Source organism: Carassius carassius, chromosome 34 (genome assembly GCF_963082965.1).
Source record: "Carassius carassius chromosome 34, fCarCar2.1, whole genome shotgun sequence".
NCBI classification, from domain to species: domain Eukaryota; kingdom Metazoa; phylum Chordata; class Actinopteri; order Cypriniformes; family Cyprinidae; genus Carassius; species Carassius carassius.
In genome coordinates this window covers 25,284,489-25,305,389 of record NC_081788.1, presented here as the reverse complement: position 1 = coordinate 25,305,389, position 20,901 = coordinate 25,284,489, and the positions used below count along the sequence as shown (strand labels likewise).

The following is a 20,901-nucleotide window of genomic DNA, read 5'->3' as shown; positions in this document are numbered from 1 at the left end:
CTTTCATTTCGATAAAGATATCCATGACCCTACTGAAGTTGTGGGTGAGATATAAATTGATCAATGTGTGTGATCATCAACCTTTGCCACTCTTTGGCTCCGTGTCATTTACAGATGAAAGTATGTGGGTTCGAATGAAACCTTGACCCTTCAAGCACCATAGGCATGTGATGAAAAACCCTCATTGCTCTTGTCCTTTTAATGGCCTTTTAAATGATCCAGCATAAAATATGCATATTATGATAGTGCTTTATTTGTGGTGAGACATAAGCGATATGGAGATGTGTGTGTATCTTTGTGCGCCAGCAGCGCATGTGTTATAGTCATGATTTAATTATGTTGTCCTCCCAGGCCAGGGCTGTCATCCAGAATCACAACAGAGCTGCTGTGATGACATCACGATAATGCACAGAGCATTTCATCACCGATGCCCGGCGTAACGAGATGGACAGTGATGAGATGAGAGATTTACAAGATTAAAATCAATTGTCAGGAGTCCAATTAAAAATTCTCTCTTCTTCCGTAGTGGAATTCCTCAGAAAGCTCGAAGCAGAAGATTAGTCGTTTATTAAATATTGTGAAAAGATTTCAGTTTCATTGAGCACCTCCCGCACCACTGCGCAGTCAAACTAATGCCTGTGCAAATTTGATTCAGCTGCTTTGTGATGTGAGATGCAAACAAGCTTCTCTGCATGTGCAAATCTGCAGGCTGTTAGGACACAAGCTCATGTCACTGACCGACGTCTTTCTTTATCCGTCAAGCGCTCCAAATGCTGCACTGCACATCAGAGATACTGCTCGCTTTGGTTAAAGGTGACGTGTGACATTTTTCTGATGTTTAAGCACTTTCTTTTATCTGGCCTAAAATGACTTTTTTTTTAAATGATTTTCAAGGAGTTCTAATAAACCTGGAGAGCTATCCAGCAGTCCCATCCATCTTAAACGCAGTTGCTCAGCTGGTGCGTGCGGCCAGGAAGCTGATGCCTTTGCTGCCATTCCAGAAAGATTTTGAGCCAATCACCTGAACCATAAATGCCTCTGATCATTGCATATTAGACTGACAAGGAAAACCTAAGTCTGTTTCATGCTTTGAGAGGCCTGTGAGGAAAAATAGGTCACTGGTGAAATATCTTCAGTAATATTTTTGCATTTGTACGTTTTGTAGATATGTATATTTAAACTTTCCCTTCCATGAAAACAGGCCAAAAATCACATCCTGACATCCTCACATACTTGTATAGTTTTTGTTAAAATTTTGAATTCAGTTTCATTTTTATATTTTCTGTTTTAATTTAAAATTTTGTAGCATTTTAGTAATTTTGTTGTTTGCATTTTTTTTAAATCGATCTGTATTCTTACTTTTATTTCAGTTTTAATTTAAGATATTTAAAGACTTTAAGTTAGATGATAATAAAATGAGAAATTATGCATGTAATGGAAATAAAATAAGTTTATGATTTTTATATTTTATTTCATTTCAAGCAACTTTTTATGGTTTTAGATTAAGTTATCTAATAACGCTGTCCTACACAGATTTTTGTCCAATCATATGCTCTTTAGAATAAGAATGCCTCTCCCTTTGCAATTGACCAGCAATCATTGATATGACATAACTAAACCTTATTGATATGTCCCACCTAAACATCTTGTTTCAATAGGAAATATGTCAACACTGGACAGAAAACTGAACTTGTCAGGCAATTTCATGAGGACTTTTCTGGAAGTGCTCTCAAGGAAAGGTAATTTATCCTTTGATTTTTGGCGAGTAAAATTTTTGACCGCCTTTGACAACCACTAGCTATGATTTAAGATGGCATTATTTGTAGTAGATGTTGTTCTCTGACTGGTATCCAAAAACGCCTCTACAGACAAGAATAATTCATATTAGTGAACGCGTCTAAGGGTGAGAAACAGATGGAGCGTGTTTGGCTTCAGAAATGGATTTACCATGCAGAAGAGTGATGAAATAAAAGGGCTACTGTGTGCTTTTTAAGACAGGCCCATTAACTGCAACACGTGCTTTGGTCTGTCAGGCCCTTTTGGGGGGTTCAGTAACAGAGAAATGTGTGGTTCGCTCCGAGTGGCTGTGAATCCTGCCCTGACAGCTCCCCCCACAAAGCACCGCCATTCGTCATGGCAAAGACAGGAAATCAAAGTGTGCTTGGCTGTGGGTGTGCACTCTGGGCTACAGAACAGACAGATGGATGAGCTGTCACCAACATCAGCGCTGCCAGTTTATTTAACAATACATTTGGAAATGTCAGAGTTCCCTCTGAGGACTTTTCGCCCTGCCACCGCCAGCACCTTTCGGCTCCCACCTTAGAGCTTGGGTATCAGTGGGTGGGAAGAGATGATTCTAATTATAATGCAGCAGAAGTTCTCAGCACATTCTGTAGGAAAAAAAAGATTCAAAAAGTCTCGTATTCGTATTTCGTATCCATCCATCAATTTACCTTTCTACCTATCTATCTAAACATTTTTCAAAACTTTGTCCAGAGTCAATGTTTCAAATTTATCTTGAATTTCTATATATATATATAAATATAATTGCAGTGATATTTTTATAATTTTTTTCAGCTTCAGTTCAATTTAATTCTTCTTCCTTACATTCAAGTTTAGGAATTGAATTGGAATTGAATAGAAATTCTCAATTTCATATCTGAATGGTGCACAAACCTGCAGTAGAAACATCTGAGACAAAGTTGGTGCTTGATACCCAATAAAAGATAACGAGAAGAACTCCATTAATTCTCTCGAGCTGTGAGCGAGCAACCTCTGAGCAATAAATTTGTCCTCTGGGATTACTTGGCTGAACCGCAGTGTATGAATCGCTGGTTATTTTTGCACTCTCCCTAAATGCCATTGTCATAATGTTGTGTAGGTGGGCAGGACAGATATGTCATTTCCAGCAGCACAATTTGCAAAATGCAATTTCTTCCTCAACAAAGGCCACTAGCTCCCAGCATGCCAGATGTTAATGATGGCCCATGTCATAAATTTAGTGCGAGAAACCACTTGTGCTCTGTAGGTAATGAAGCCGTAGAAGTGAACGGATGGTTATGCAAAACTCAAAAGCTTTTAAAGGCAAAATCAATTGTGTAGCATTGTGCCAGCCATTTTTTTACATTTTTCGCTGCTGGGTGAATATAAATTTAATTTATGTCAAATGGCACCCTGTTCTAGTTAGTTGTGTTCCTGTTCTCTCTCTCTCTCTCTCTCTCTCTCTCTCTCTCTCTCTCTCTCTCTCGCTCTCTCACTCTCTTTCTTAGCTGAGAGGAATTCTTGAGCGTCTAAAATATGAAGATGAATGATATGATGTTCTGCAGTATGTTAACTTCACTGCTTTTTTTCTCTCTCTCTCTCTCTCCTGAGAATTACTGTCCTGAGAGTTTACTATTGTCAGATGTTGTATGAAGTGTGCGACCTTCGTTCTCTGGCTTGTTGCTAACTTGTGTCAATTTTTGTTATAGCCATCCTCATTCCACTTGAGTTTGATTCTAAATGACAGAGATGTTTAAACAGGTTCTTAGAGGGTTAGGGTGAGTTAATTAGCCCTTCAGTACACAATGCAGGAGGTTATGGCCGTTTCTATTGCTGAAAATAACTGTTAACAGCAAAGTCAAACTCGAGAGGCAGTTTTTCATCTGTAGCTCAAGCGGTGCTCCTTTCCACTCGTGCAGCAACAAAGTATTAGCTTGACTCTCTGTGGACTGAAGAGATTTATTTGAGGAAATCTCACAATACCTGTCAAGAAAGTCAGATTCCACTGTAAATTTAGTCCAGATGACTTGTGCACTAAATTCTGTGCCTTCTGATACAATAAACTGTACTATACAATAGCTTTGTGTGCGGAATGGACTGTAAATCTCACTTGTTGTTGCACTGTATGGAAAAGAGAGGTTTGACCTATAAAGTATGAACATATTTTTTGTGTTCCACTGGGGAAAAGTAGAAATTTTGTGTAATTTAATTTCAGTTAAATATATATATATATATATATATATATATATATATATATATATATATATATATATAATTTTTCTTTTCTTAGAACACATTTTGCCATAAATACTTATGACTCCATCATCACTTCTTATTACACATAAATCTATTCACGTAACTGTTGCAGTAAAATACAATTCTGCATTTTTAAATATACTTTATTTGTTTAATTTGTTTAAATTCATTTATTTATATAGCACAAATAAACACCACTGTGCTTTACAGATTATAAAACAAAGAAACATGACAAAAATCTGGCTGCACTGTTTTGAATTATTTGAAGCCTTGTAACATAGGACTGGGATATTCCAGTGTATAAAGAATTACAATAACCCAAGCAGGATGGAACAAAAGCACGCATATCTCTTTCAAGATCTTTGGGGGATAGAAAAGACTAGATAGAAGTTTCAGGTGAAAAAAAGCTTGACTTAACTACCGTGTTTATATGCTGATCAAACTTTAAAGAGGAATCCAAAAAGACTCCCAGATTTTTCACAGTTGGTTTGATGTAAGAGTGCAGATTGGCTACAGTAACAGTAGTAAAACAGAGTTGGGGCCGAGATGGAACCTTGGGGAACACCACAGGTAAGAAGAGCTACAGTTGAGATAGAGCCTCCAATGCCAACTGAAAATGTTCTGTCAGTAAGAAAAGATTTAAACCAACTAAGGGCACTTCCATGAATGTCCATAAACTGTTCAAGATGTGACAAAAGAAAGCCATGATCAAAAATATCAAGCTCTTCACTCAAGTCTCCGGAGTCAATTTATTGTACTGCCTCTATACTGATTTTAATATACAATATTGAATTACAGTGTTTTGTTACTGTAACACGGTAAGAAAAAAACTGTCATTTTAATGAGAACACTAAGAAATAATAAAATACTTAAAAGTAAGATGTTCTCACGTTCTGTTCTAATAATAGATCAAAAATCTATTATTATTATTATTATTATTATTATTATTATTACTATCCATTTCATTATCCTATGTAGTTTTGCATTATTATTATTATTATTATTACAATAATGAGAATTAGTAATAGAAAATGTGATTAATTATCATTAAAATGTTGCAATAAAAAAATAGAATTAAATGTTTTCTTAATAAGAAATTATTTACTTTTTTCTTTCTCTTTTTTTTTCCTTTCTTTTTTTGATTTTGGTATGAAAATATAACCTGGACAGGTTCTTAACCGGTTTCATGAGATTCATTCATGCACTCACTCACTTCATGTGTCAAACTTTTAGCAGTCCCACTGATTCAAGTGATTGAAACCCAGTGAGAATCTTCATTGAAATGTGTTTTTTCTACCCTTATCTGTAATTGCAATCTCTAGAAAGAAACAGGTAACATCTTCCTGTCAGGTGTCCTGTGGTGCTGTGTTTGGAGATGAGGTGGTGTTTTGAATAGAAATCTTTAAACTTCATGTTCCCGTGCAGTTATACCTACATCTTTCAGCTGAAAATGACACTGCAGACCCGAATCTAGTTTCTCTGAGAGAGGAAGTAGAGTCTGCAGATGAGCAGAGCTGAGTTTGGTGACCCGGTCTCTGCTACAGCAGGGTGTCTCTGTGCTGCTCTTTGCCCAGGTGCATGTCCTTAACGTTTGATATGGTCTGTCGTGTCTGGACTAAAGAGACAGAAAAACTACTGTCATATCAATTAACTTAACCTGTGATGGAATGGCTGTCAAGCTTTTGGTACATCAATCCCAATCTCTTTGACTCTCTCTTTCTATCCTGTTTTCCGAGGCTTATCTCCATCTATCCCCATTCATCCTCTAGCTGTTAAACATGGACAGAACGCTGGTAGTTCATGCCATTGATGTCCCTGGCCAGCAGCACACAGCTGTTCATGTGTGTGTGCCATTTGTGGGCGTTTCTTTAATTATGGGTACTTTTATGTCCCAGGAGTTTTTATTAAAACTAATTAAAATATATTTAAATGTATTCATTTGTTCAGTTTGTTATATGAAGGCTGCACACTTTTGGAAAATGAAATCAAGGTGTGTGTGTGTGTGTGTGTGTGTGTGTGTGTGTGTGTGTGTGTGTGTGTGTGTGTGTGTGTGTGTGTGTGTGTGTGTGTGTGTGTGTGTGTGTGTGTGTGTGTGTGTGTGTGTGTGTGTGTGTGTGTGTGTGTGTGTGTGTGTGCGTAATTAAAACTTAATTTCCAAGTTATGGAAAAAAAATGTTCATGGCTTTCAGAAATAAGTTACATGTCTATTTTCAGACAAATCAAATTAACTAGTGTGAGTGTGTAAAGTATGAATTTATTTTCTAACAGAGCCATAAGTGCTGTAGTTGAAGAAAGATCTCAGTATGAAATGAAACAGAATAAAGAGGGGCAAACAGAGAAGCATCAGAGGACTGAAGGAGGGGTTAATTCTCTTATCTAAATTCTGAGCTGTGGAGGATTAATGTGCGCCGTTATGGAAAGAGGTTGTGGCTCTATTTTGGAGGAGGCTGATCAGAGTGAAAGAGGGAGTGAGACAGAGAGAGGTGACCTTCAGCATTCTTCATAGTCTTTACAATAATGATGTCTGCTGGGATTTCTCATCTCCACTCAACAAGATGCCCCCATCGGCGTCAAGGTTAAAACAATTTCAATGGACTTTGCATCTGACACATGCAGCCTGAAATTGCGTGTAAGTTTTGCTCTTGATGTGTAATGTTTGATATTGTGTTGTTGAAAGAGGAAACTTTTTTGTACATGCCACGTAAGATTCTGAAGTGAGAATGGGCTGAACATTAGTTTATTAATGCAGCATTTTAGACACTAATTAGGAGTCCTTCAGGAAATCTACAAATAAAGATATATTTATGCGTTTTTTTTTTTTTTTTAAATCAAGTTATTCTGCTGTTGAAAAGGGACTGACTGTCTGTGCATTGCACATTATGCATCTCTTCTGGTTTCTTCCTGAAAGGCAGGTGTCTTCCCAAGTTCGGTTGACCTTAACCTGTTGTTTTTAAATAGTAATTCTACAGCCCACTGGATTGTAAAGCGTTTGGTCGTCCTGTAGGGAGTCCAAACTTTGCGTTCTACATGTCTGTCTTAATCAGCTCAGCCTGTGCCGACTGTTGACCAAGCAGTAGTGGTTATCAGCTCCAAACTGCTGTCTTTGCATTTCAGTGGGTCAAGTGCTAATGCAACGGGAGGGTGGATGTGCTGTTTTTTGCATGTTGGGGTGAGGGGAGTGTAAAAAATGATGAATAGCAATAAGCCGTTCAGCCCTGCAATCAGCAGCAGCTTAAAGCTGGAATAAAGGCTGACGCATTGACGAACGGAGAATATGGCATTGGTGCATGAATAGACTCTTTTTGGACTGTTTTCCATCGAGCATTGATTAAATTTGCAGTGTTGCTGCATTTTGGAGGCAGTAGTTAGGCTTTTTGCTTTTTTAGGGTATTTTTTGATGTTGAGATCTGATTGACACTTTGTTCTGTCTGATCAGAGTGAATTATTGTGCCCTTGAGATGAGCTTTCTGTGAAAGGTAATCTTAAAGCATGAGTCGGTGGTGATTTATCACTGTTCCTGGGTTCTATTTAACGTATAAAAATTCCCTTTCATCACATCTCTGTTGGCCCTTCAACGGTATCACACAAGATTAATTAATATTGTAAATCTGCTTTTATTGCCATTTTAAATGGGCAGATTCATAGAGTTGTGCCCGGCTACTTTTCTTATTTGATCAAACACAAAGAAAGAGCAAAGACAGGAAGTGAAGGAATAAGGAAGACTTTTCTCTCTTACATGAATTTTGATTATGATTATGTATGAGTCAGCTAATGCCTAGCCTAGACTTTTTGCACTTTTTGTTCTTTTTCTACGAAGCTTACTGGTCATTGTGGTCACTTGAATAGAAGTAGTAAGCTTTGCCAGCACACTAAAAGTATAAAAAAATACTCAGTCAAGCATTTATGCCTGTCAGAGAAACCTTCGAGGGGAAGTGGTCTCGAAGGATCGAAAAGAAAGAGATTTTGCTTTGTAAAAGGCTTGAACAACAATGAAACCTTTAGAGAAGTGAAAACAATTATTTAAGTGACACCTCAAAATGATCTGAGGTAACAGTCTTCTTCTAAAGACATGTTGAGGAGCCAAAATGAGAAAATTGCTTGAACCTTTCCATGATGTTCGATGCTAGCTTGCCTATTTTGGTTCTTTTCAGATGTCTGGATATGTTTGGAGAGATCTAGTATTCAAGTTAAATTATTTTCATAATATATACAATGAGAAAATTAGATTGTATGATGATATTCAGAGCTACTTTCTGTCAACCTGATTGTACAGGTTGTTTTCCGTGCAATTACAATGAATGATGGCTGGGGCTTTAAAACTTCAAAAAGAACCCAAGGTCAGCATAAAAGTGGTCCATAAGAAAGTCTTCTGATATATGATAGCTGTGTAAGGCACAGACAAAGTTTAAATTGTAGTCATTCACTGCATCCCAAACCTTAGGCTGCTGACTTGTTGCACACTAAAAGATTATTAAAATGTGAGAGACCACAAACATGAGGACAAAAAATCTTAGATCTAACCGTCTTGCTCCTATAGTGTGTGGTGTGCTACGATGTGACAAAGACAGCACACCACACACCAACAGATTTTCAACCAGAGACTCGACTGTGAACATGGGAAATCTTGCAAAATCTCTTGAGACTTGAGAATAAACATGACGAACAATAGGCAGGAAGAAATTGTGATGATGCTTCCGTCTAATGTCATTTTGCTTCCTGATTTGATATTGTGTCATTTTATGTGATAATCTCCAGATCGTACACTTGTTTGTCTTCGGGGTTCTCCCCACACATCAGGATTTCTGATAGTTACATCAGATATGTCGAATATTTATGATTCGCGAATGGGGCGCCTCTGATGTTCTTCCGGGCAGATTCAGTCACTCTTAACACACCTGATAAGATAATCTTTAGAACCACCAAGATAATCAGGATATTACCTAGGATTGTTGGAAGGGGCAAATTCAGCCCAAAATCAGCCCGATTATCTTGTACCCAGTATTATTAAATGGCAGTGGAGGATACATCTGTGATGACTTCAATAATCAATTAGATGAAGGTATCTCAGGAGTCAGGAAGTGAAGATGACATTGGATTCGGATGTGCCTTGATACCTTCCTACCTTGGAATGCATCCTCCGAAGGCAGAAGTTTTCAGCTTTCAGACACAGTCACAGTTAAACTAGATATCCAAATTAGTCTGATTTATGAATGGATCTTTCAGACCATCAGAATCATTTGTGAGCTTGATCAAACAATTCATTTACAAGAACTCAACGACTCAGAAGAATGATTCATTCACAAAATTTCTCATGCAAAACTATTATACGGCCTTAGAAGACTTGGAAAATAATCATTAACTTCTTTGTAGTGCACTTCTTTATTAATCCTTATAGTGCACGAGTCATTTGAACCAGTTTTTTGGTGTAATTTTGAAGCATGACAGCTCTCATTCACTGTATGAATGTTACGTGATTTTCAGGCAATAAGAAAATGAAGTTTTATCCTGGTATTCTGTTGGACTAGCTATCTATTTGAAAAGAATATTTCAAATCAAAATGTTGTTTCCAATTCATATGATGTCTGTGTTATTCTTGATTGTCAAGATTGTTCTTTTCCATGAAAATACAATGAATGATGATTGGGGCTTTCAAAAGGACCCCAAAAAAGCACCATAAATGTGGTCCAAAAGTGGCCTTCTGATGCATGATAGTTTTGTGTAATGCACAGTCACAATTAACATTTTTTTACAGTATTAAACTAGGGGAAACATCTGAAGCTGAATCAGTGAGTCAGTCCGATTCATAAAAGAATCATTTTCCCATGTTTTGTAAACTCATAGAACTCAAAGACTTATTTACAAAATATTCCTTATGAAAATCTATTGTATGTCTTCAGAGGACTCTGAATATAGTTGTTGAGTCAAATTAATCAATTTTATAGCACACATATCAAACCACTTTTGCGGTGTCATTTTGGCGCTTGACTGACACACATTTCATTCACTTTCATTTTATTGATTTACAAATTACCTTTGTGTTCAACACAAAAAAAGAAAGTTGCACAGGTTTGGAATGACATCAGGTTGAGTAAACAAAGGCAGTATTCATTTTTGGGTGAACTGTTCCTTTAAATGTTCAGTTTCACAGAAAGCCATCCATGTTGTTCCCTCCATGATTGCTTTGGCAATGACTCTCAGACTTGCTCATACCAATGCACTCAAAGATAGGCTAATTTTAAGGGTTATTAAACCTTCAAGTTGAAATTTATATAGCAAGATTTTACTACTGAGATCTTTATTTTTAATGTGATGCTTTCTGAAATAAATGTGTGTGTGTGTCCTCCACAGGTCAGTTGGCAGTAGGCACATGTGAGATAGTGATGTTGAATAGAGACAGCAGTCAACCCAAGCGCACTATTGCTAGGCAGACAGCCCGCTGTGCCTGCCGGAGAGGACAGATCGCTGGCACCACACGGGCCCGACCAGCATGCGTGGACGGTGAGATGCTTCCTACACACACATATTCTCACATTGTGTGGACACAGATATATCCGCTCACAGCATGCAACAAGCCATGTCATGTTGTTCGACTTCACTGTTGAATTTGCATTGCACAGTTTTTTTGTCTCATGTCAAAATCTTGTATCACATAATATAACACAGTAGTCAGACTTGCTACATGTAAAGAAATATTCCTCTCTGCGGTGTGTGCTGTGTCAAAGAAAGTCAAGGATGGATGACGGATCGGTGAAAAGGGAAAGAAAAAATGTAATCTTTGGATTGTGTCTGTCACTGTGGTTTAGGAGGAATATTTGAGCCTGTCTGTTCTGCTGAGTGCCGGATGTGGCTGAGTATCTCATGGGCTTTCAGCCTTTCTTAGGTTGTAAGCCTGAATATGATGGTAGACATTGTTTCTGTAGCAAATAAACTTCTCCTGACATCTGGGGTTGTGTATTTAGTTTTTTTAATGCAATGGTGTTTTTTCCTAAATGCTACAGTTTGAGCTCTTTAACGACACATTAGAAGCACTTTGTAACGGCAAAATCCAGAGTAATTAACCAAGAGAGTACCATAATTACAGCTGTGGGAAATAGATTTTTATTGGCTTTCTCTGCTACCTTCATGCTCCATTAGTAGTGGATCCATTAAAGAAGGACCGGTTGCATGAACACACACACGTTTACTTACAGTAGCTATCTAAATGGGGACATCCCATAGGCGTAATGGTTTTTATACTGTACAGACCATATATTCTAATGCCCTACACCAACCCTACACCTAACCCTAACCCTCACAGGAAACTTTGTGCATTTTTACTTTCTCAAAAAAACTAATTCTGTATGATTTAAAAGCGTTTTGAAAAATGGGGACATGGGTTATGTCCTCATAAGTCACTCTCTCCTTGTAATACCTGTGTCATACCCATGTCATTATACAGAGTTGTGTCCTGATATGTCACAAAAACAAGTGCACACACACACACACACATGCTGTAGAATTACAGGCTACCCATGACTGCAGTACAGAGACCATTAAAGTTTCAAAGAATGCAGAAATTACATCAAAGGTCCATCCTTCCATCAGCATCTATTACTACTTCTCATTCAGTCCTCGTATCATTTTAGAGCTCACCTGAAGGACTCTGAAATTTAAAATTCCGAAATTTCCATGATGAAATTGATTTTTAGTGTAAAATTATGAATGATTTATTGGTACAACTACATAAGCGCTGAGGTGAAGCATCAGGATTTACTTCCGTACAATGATCCTTAAGTCATTTCAACTTCATTTACATTTATATTTAAAAATTAACAAGATAAAAATGATATGATTTGATTTTGATTTGAAAAATAAACATATCCTTTCAGTACCACAATTTATTTGGTTTTCCAGCATCTTTTGTAGAATTTGAACCCTTTCCAACAGTGACTGTATGATTTTGAGATCCATCTTTTCACACTGAGGACAACTGAGGGACTCGTACTTAACTATTACAAAAGGTTCAAATGCTCAGCGATGCTCCAGAAGGAAAAACAATCGCCAGGGTAAACTTTTTAGTCATACAGTCATACAGTCATTGTTCAAATGTGCAAAAGATGCTGGAAAACAGCAAAAAAACAAAACAAAACAAAACTGTGGAACATCCAGGTAACAACAAACTATTAAGAATCAACCATAAGTAAACTTGTGAATGGGTCATTTTTATAAATTCAACTATTATTTTCTTGATATGTATATATGTATATATACGAAAATCCAAATATGCCCCTCTGAAGAAATCCAGGAAATCCCTATAGTGGTTGCTGAATAAACAAAAGACTGTTTTCATTGATTTAACGTGAATAATAAACACACAACTGCGACAATATGGTTTATTTGAGTTTGTCTTATTATAATGTGTATTATAATAAAATATATAATAATGCAATGCTAATCGAAATAGCTTTTATCACTGCTTTGAAATATGCTGCGTGCCTTATTCTGTGTAAGAAGCCACATCATCTCTCAGAAGGATTTACTTCAAACACTCGACTGAGATTATGAAGTGAGTTGGAGTATAAACGTTTTTAAATGCGGTATATTCACTTGCTTTCAGATAGAGCCATAGTTCACTAACAAGCTACACAAACAGCTTTCATAATCGCAGAACGATTTCTTCGATTTCATAATCACGCGATTATATCGTCTGCGATTATGAACGCAATTTTGCGTAGCTTGTCAGTGAACTACGGCTCTGTGTAGTAAATGCTGCTCCACCTGAAAGCAGGTAATGGAGATTTACTGCAGATTACAAAACCAATTTAACTGACAAGATGCGCATTACAATCGCATTCAATTAATCGTGCAGCCCTAATATATATTATTGGTGTTAATCTGGCACCTGGTGCTAATTTTCTGAATTATATGACAAACCCTATTTAATTGGCAGCATAGATAGATTACAAGATGGCGGATCGTTCTAAAATGACTCAATCCCTGCGACAGGAGGTGGTCCAGATAAACGCCAAAGGTATGACCCTTTCAGTCATAGCAAGAGAAGTTGGTCATTCCAAATCTGTTATTTCTAGAATATTGCAGCTTTACAATGACAGTTATACATTCAAGTCCCCCAAAAAGGCTGGTCGTCCACGTAAGACAAATGCTCGAGAAGCCTTGATAATGCAGAGTCTCTCAACGGGGGATCGGTTCAACACTGAAGCCGGAATTGCTTGCCAGTGATGAACCGGTTAAGTATCTGTCTCTGTATGTTTGAGAGAAATTGGATTGAAAGCACACTTTAAAGTGATGAAGCCTCTCATCAGCAGTAAGAATCAAAAGGCTAGACTGATCTTTGCTGAGGAGCATGTTGTGTGGAGAGGGGAGAGCTGATCCAATCTTCACTTTAGTGATGAGAGCAAGTTTAATGTGTTTCGGTCTTGTCAAACTGAGGAAACACTGAAGCCTGTGTGCATAAAGAATTCAGCGAAAGGTGTAGGAGGAAGTGTCATTGTTTGGTGGATGTTTTCTGCACCAGGATTGGACCTGTACATGACAGGGAGAATGCAAATGTTTGTCAGAACCTCATTCAGAACATTTTGCCCTGCAAGCATCTTTCAGTCAGCCTGCAATTGTCATACAAGACAATGTAATAATGTAATAGAGATAGATTTTCAAAAACTTCATCATATATATAAGATTTTCTGATGTTTTTGAAAGTCTCTTATGATCACCAAGGCTGCATTTATTTGATTTATCAAACAGTAAAATTGTAGAATATTACAATTTAAAATAACCGTTTTCCATTTTAATAATCTGTCAAGATCATGATTTTACAAAAACCATACTAATCTTGTTAACATCCGGATTTGGTGCTCAAGAAACATTTGTTACTATTATCAATTTTGAAAACATTTGTGCTGATGAATAGACAATTCAAAAGAACAACGTTGATTATTTATTTATTTAGTTAGTTAGTTTTTTTTTTTAGTGGTGGTGCTTTAATTAGGGACTCTACCACATGTTATTTTTGAACATTCTGTGCTTCAAGCCAAAATTATCCAAATGTAAAAAATGCTTCAGGGCTTCCGGTTAATATTAGTCACATCCATAGTTGACATCCTTCAGGCAGCTCACCAATATTTATAGTTTTGCACATCACTAAATCTTTATTGAATGTTGTTTTTTTATTTGAATTTTTTTTTTACAGCGAAAATGAATGGAAATATAGTTCCTGAACCCACAGCACTGAAAAACAGTGCACTCTTGAGCTCTACTTGGTCTGCAGGTGAGGCTGTGTCTGGCAGATGCATCTGGGGGGGGCAGTTGGTCAAGGGTCTCAGGGGAGAGAGGGAGGGCATGCATGGGCCAGGTCCCTGCAGTCATCTGAATCGGTGTAGGTGTGCTGGACGGAGCCGGCTCAGGTGTTGCATGCACACAGAGAGACAAATTGAGTCATGATACAGAATCGTGGTATCATGGGAAACGGTGTGTGTGGGTGTGATTCATCCTATTTGAAGCTGGACTTGTTCTCTCCTCACAAATACACTGGTCAGTGGGTGGTATCTTCTTTTCACATCCATGGAGGAACTGGAAATTATCAGTTTTTGTGGGCCGCTGCATGTTTATATTGATTCTTGTTCCGCAGCTTTTTTTGTGTGTGTATTTCTAGGGAGACTTTGCATATGCCTGCCCCATATACAGTGACCCTGAAAGAGAAAATATTCTTGTTCTATCTATTTGCAAGCAGTTAATGATCAGTGAGTTTGGAGTGGAGGCACACGGCTCCCCAGGAGGCCATGTGTTCACTGGCTGCTTCTGCAGCGGAGAGTGCGGCTCAGGAGCCACATCAGGCTTCACATGAAACAAATAGGGTATACGAAAATATCTGCTAAACTCTGTGTGTGCTGTAATCTGCCGGTCTCTGCTCCCTGTGTGGCCTAGTTAGAGCACTTCAGCATACCCAATGAGACACATGTGTATTTGCATCTCACGTGCATTAATGATAATTAAGGCTATATTCTTATTTTACATTAAAGGCTTGTGTTTAGATCAGCATCTTTTTGGCTTTGTTTATACAAGGTATTGTTTATACAAGGTGTTTCCATTAAAAGGGAAGCAAAATTAACTGAGGAAAACCAGGTTTGAATATCGGAGAGAGAATATGTTTCAGTTCTAGGCAAACAATAGTGCTTATATGAATATGAGTACTTGTTTAAAGACAAAGTGAGAATGAGAAGCAGTTCAGGTCGCTACTCAAACTCTGTTTTAGCACTAGTCTGTGTACTAGTTCAAAGTCAGTTAGAGCTAGTAATTAAAGGTAATTTCTAGTGCTAGTATGAGTGATAGTGATGCATCAAATTGAATTTACATAAACACCAAAAGCCCAAAACTAAAGTTTTCATTTAACCAAATACTGAAACCAAAACTAAGTTTATTTATTAATCAGTTAAAAATATATTTAATAATCAAAAAAAAAATTGGTATATTAACATTTAAATTGCACATAATGTTTTATCATCTGCATTTGTGATAAATCCCCAAACACAGCTCAATTTCTAAAGCAGAAGCAATCTTGAACTTTGGACTACATAAAGACTATGGAGCAGAGAAATGTTCTTTTAATTACAGATTCAAATTCCTGTCTTCAATCAATGTTATCACTTAAAAATTATCACCCAGCACTTATAATGATTTTTACAAACAGTTGGAACTAGAGGTTCATAATTTTAATAGTTTTATTTTTTTGTGGGTACCTGGACGCTATGAAATTATAATTTGTTCCTATGTTAATAACAAATGGAAAACAGAGTGGGATCTATATACAGTGGATAAACTCCGTGAAATTAGCCCCAATGTTGGAAAAATACATTTCTATCAATTTTCCAACCAATGGGACCGAATTGTTATATACCTGCTATAGAAAAGGTCATTCCAGGATGAAACACAAGTTTTAATACTAGGAGAAGATCCTCCAACATGCTCTCAACGCAAAATCCTTTATCCATAGAGCATGTTTTATTAGACTGTCCTGGTTTTAACCCTGTAAACTCTTTTGAAGAGATTTTTAACAGAGTTTAGCCAATTTAATTTTTAGAGTTTTTATAAAATAAATTGAAGGGAAAAAAAGATATAATTTAGCCATTATTTTTTCTTGCCATGAAAATAGCCACAGAAGCTGGCTAGCATTAAACACAAACAAGCATATAAACTTTTTAATGTCATAATTATTTTTGTACTCCAATTTATTGTTAAATATATGCATTTAAAATGTAGTTGTAATAAAAACTTGTTTTTTATATTTGTAACAAATTATAACTCCATGATCACGGGAAGAAGGAGGCGGGAACCGGCGGACAATCAAATAAGGTTTTAATAATCAAAATAAAGACAAAACCGCGCGTCAGCCCCTCACGGATGACTGACGCGCACAAATCAAAACCAAAACACAAACTAAAACCCAGGCCTGGTCCTCTCTCGTCCTTCACTGTCGTCGCTCCAGTTTTCTATCCTTCCATCTCCTCCGTGGGACTCGAGACCGGTGGGTCGAGCAGGTGTCGCTCATCTCCAATCACTCCACCGGCCTCGCTTCTGTTCCCACGTCTCTCGGCCCCGCCCCACTCGTCACAATATTCAATATGTAATTTAGTGTATCTTTTTCACAAAATGCTTCTCTCTAGAGTGCTTGTTTTTCTAGCTGACAAACAGGCTATATGAACACTGAATGTGTGACATTAATATTATGTGACATTGTTTACAAGCTTTTAAATGAACATCTTTCCGCAGCTGAAACACTGATTAAGCGATTACATGGGATATGATACATTTCAGTAATTCGTACTGTTTATGTCAACATTTTTGGAATATTTATATTAAATCAGAGTCAGGATAGGTACTAGAAAATGTGATGATTCAAAATTGTTTGTTTTATGTGTAGTAGTTCAAAGTCAGATCAAAAACTACTTAGTTTAGTGCAAGTTAGTTCTTGGGCTAATAGGTGTACTACTTCAAGGACATTTCTAGTGCTAGTATGAGTACTAGTTTAAAGTCAGAACCAGTATGTGAAGTCAGGACTAGTACTAGAACTACAGCACAACCAGATCTAGCCTTGGTATAAGTACTAGTTTAAATTCAGAGCTTGCCATGTTTAAATCTAGTACTATTATAAGTACTAGTTCAAAGTCATTTCTGAGTATGAAAGGTAAAATCAGCATTGGTAGAATATGAGATGTTTCAAAACCTGTTGTGTAGGTATACTAATTCAGGTCATTTCTAGAGATAGTGTGAGTACTTGTTCAAAGTCAGGACTAGTACTAAAATTAGCACTAGGATTAGTGCAGAGCCCGATCTAATGCTAGATCTTGCGATGTGTAAGTCCAGTACTAGTTCAAAGTCTTAATATTAGTGCTAGAATGAGTACTAATTTACTCTGGAGCAAAGTGTGCTTTCAGTAGATATTTCTCATACATGTTAAAACTAGTCCACACACCACAGTACTTCTTTCAACTAGATTCCAAGTGGAGTGTGTAATCACATCCGTTAACTCAATATAGCCATTCTTCAGCATGAGGCATCGCAGCTCAGACACCCTGACCGACTACACGCTAAATACCTCGCTGAAGCATTCCAGCTTCATTTAAGCTCATTGATTTTCTTTAGCACTCTTTCTTCATGGCCCAGTTGTGTTTGTGCTTTTGAATACTGTCCCTCAGAGGGAGGCTTGTTTATTTGATGTGGGATGGATTTGATTGTTTTAGGACCCCTGGGGACGAGAGGACTTGGATGAGATCTGTAGAGCTGGCACGGCCGTCCACAGCTTTTGCTCCACATCGGTTTGAAGGCATAATCCTTCATTTCAGCAGCGCCACTTTACTTTGATAAATTCAGGGATGGAACTTTGATAATGTTATCACACGCAATATTCATAAGGACTGCCATGAAAGACCTGCTGTGTTTCAGATCAAGAAAATGGTTGTAAACGTATCTTAAATGTCTGGTTACTGGAAATTACTAAAAGGAAGCCGAGCTTTTTTGCGCAGGAAATTGCATGGACTGAGTAATCAAGGAACCGAGGCCTCACAGGGATACAATATTAATGAAATTGAGGATTTTGTAGAATTTAGGGATAATCTAAATCCTGGAAATGTATTCTGTGCACATCCATGTTCAGTTTTATTAAAGGGGCCATCAGATGCTACATGCAATTTTACAAATTGTTTGAACTGAAATGTGGGTTGCCAGTGTGCACAACCACCCTATAATGATAAAAATCTACCCTTTGTTTTTTATTTTATTTTTTATCTCATTAAATAATTTCCCTTTTCTCAAATTGAGCTGATCTCATATGCCTGTCACACAGACAGTCCCCTCCCATAACAGTTTGACTGACAGTAGGGTTTCAGCACAGACTGGACTGGCATCTTACCTTAGACCCGCCCTGAGTGAGCTGTCATCAGTTCGTCATTGCTTCACCGCCGGAGCAGATGTACACAAGAATGACTCCTAAGCAATTGAGGTGTTCTGTTGTCGGATGTAATAATGAACATAGCAGTCATCATTTACTCCTGACATGTGAGCAGCTAAAGACACAGTGGATTAAGTTTGTTTTTGAAGGGAATGCACCCCTGATCTACCTAAATGCGTATATGTTCACGCAGAAGAAGTGTGTGTAAGGTTTTTTAATGAATGTTTGCAAATGGCCTTCCCTAATAATGTGCTAATTATCAAGTTTCACAATGAATGTGGCTAAAGTAAACAGTCCCTCAGAGAGCGCTCGGAAGAGAGGGGCGGGGTCAGCAGAACTCATTTGAATTTAAAGGAAAATGCTACAAAACAGCTTGCTCTGAAAAGAGCTGTTTTTGACAGGGTGAAAAGGGTGTTGTTTTACACTACCATTGATTAATTTTAACCAAACCAAAAGACCCTAAAGAATCATATCAACTTGGGTATCCGATGACCCCTTTAAAAGAGTAGTTCAGGCAAAAATTATCATTTGCTGGAAATTTACCCACCCTCAGGCCATCCAATATGTAGATGAGTTAGTTTCGTCATCTAAACTGATTTAGAGAAATTTAACATTAGTAATTTAGGGTTTACATAACTTGCTCATTAATGGATCCTCTGCAGTAAATGGGTGCCATAGGAATAAGAGTCCAAAAATCAACAATCCACACAACTCCAGCCCATCAATGAATGTTTTGTGAAGTGAAAAAAATTATCATAAGGATGTTTTTAACAACAACCATTGTTTTCAGCTAAAATATAAGACTTCACCCATAACATTGGTTTCCTCCGTGAAAAAGTTTTCTGGTCTGAATCAGGAGAGAAATATTCACAGTGTAAATAGTTATAAACAAATGTTTCTGTGGATTTTAATGTGAGTGGACAACAGGAGACTGTCTTTTTTACTGGAGGAAAATTTATTATGGATCATTGACTTATTTTTTTATGAACCATTCCTTTAAGTATTAACTAAGTGTTAATTCCTTTGGAGAAGTGAAAATAGAAACTGAAAATTATTCTGTTATTGACTCATAGTTATATTGCATAAAATTAATATGGATAATATAACTGTTTGGAAGAATATGATGAGAAATGTTTGAGTTCATATTGACCTTGGTATTCTGGAGTTTGAAATCTTTTCTGAATCCCTAGATGCTTTTTGAGATAATGAGGGTATTATTTCAGTAGAAACATCTAAGATGCAAAAAATCAGGTCTCCATTTCATCTCATTTGTCATTATTCTTTCCTGGTGTGCAGACAAGACACATCCATCTTCTGATTGTCTGATGCTCCACATCCTCATTGACCTGTTTTGTTCCCATCACCCTCTGAACGTTGGTTGATCTGCATCTAAAGCACAGGAACAGCAGGGGTTTATGGAATTGTACATGGATCTACAGAGCAAACAAGGAAACTGAAAGCAAGAGCCTCAGTGCTCCCACATGTCTGATGTAGCTTTCTTTGAGTTGTATGATGATTTTGGTTCTACGACGTGAAGATAATGAAGTGTGCAGTGAATCAAGGCCTGCAGGCTGCTTACTGAAACATGCATGCCATAATCTCAAATCCACTTTCATACACAAATCCATATTTTATGTGGAATATAAAGGTTGGGTGGTTATTTTATGATGCCTGTTGGATTTGTAGTAACAAAAATCTTTTGTAAAAGTCCATTAAAAGACAAAATGGGGTAATATTACAGACATTACATTATATACACGTTGTCCTTTTCCTAATTTATTCCTCTTATTTTAACATTTTGGGGTTTTTTTAAAGAATATATAAAAAATTTTAGCATTGGAGACAGTGTGACATTGTCAAGAATATCTAAACAAATATAAAGAGAGCATTTAGAAATGTTTTTTTTTTTAAAGAACCAGTTATAACCTTTGGCCTGTAGCTTGAAATAGTTATACAATTTAGATATGAACTATTCTTTAATGCATTGCCTGGTGGCAAAAAAAAAAAAAACAGTACAGTACTTTTCTAAACAATTGTTTGTGTTTTGTGCATAAGGTTGTGGTTTGATGTGCAATGTCAGTTCATATTGATTTATTTTTGATGATTTTTTAATGAAACTATTGAAAATGAAACTCCATCAATGTTGAATTTAACATTTATTTCATGTTACAGTCTTAAAGACAGAGTTGTTTAAAAAAATGAATAAATAAAAACTTCTGTGTTTGTATGTTTATAGCCCGGATAGTGAAAAGTAAGCAGTGGTGTGAGATGTCCCCGTGTTCAGAGGGTGAGATCTGCGGACTTCTCTTCAATCGCTCCGGATGGACCTGCAACAAAGGCGGCGGCCGTATTAAAACCGTCACAGTGAGACACAATCTAAATATCTGTACAAATTTAATTTATTCACTTAGTTGACGCAATGTTGCATCATTCGCACCACCTGT

The 20,901-nt window shown here is 37.1% G+C and overlaps 1 protein-coding gene across 3 annotated transcripts in view; it reads left to right on the top strand.

The window, feature by feature from the left end:
- The window catches only part of tafa5l (TAFA chemokine like family member 5, like), a 43,487-nt gene that overhangs the window by 2,388 nt on the left and 20,198 nt on the right, over positions 1 to 20,901 (top strand). For 2 of the 3 annotated variants that reach the window (XM_059523226.1, XM_059523225.1), the window contains exons 2-3: positions 10,366 to 10,515; positions 20,694 to 20,821. In XM_059523226.1, coding sequence (XP_059379209.1) covers positions 10,366 to 10,515; positions 20,694 to 20,821 — 278 coding nt within the window. Of the gene's footprint in view, positions 1 to 6,454; positions 6,647 to 10,365; positions 10,516 to 20,693; positions 20,822 to 20,901 lie in introns of those variants that run through there. The other variant, XM_059523227.1, reaches the window with a different exon arrangement.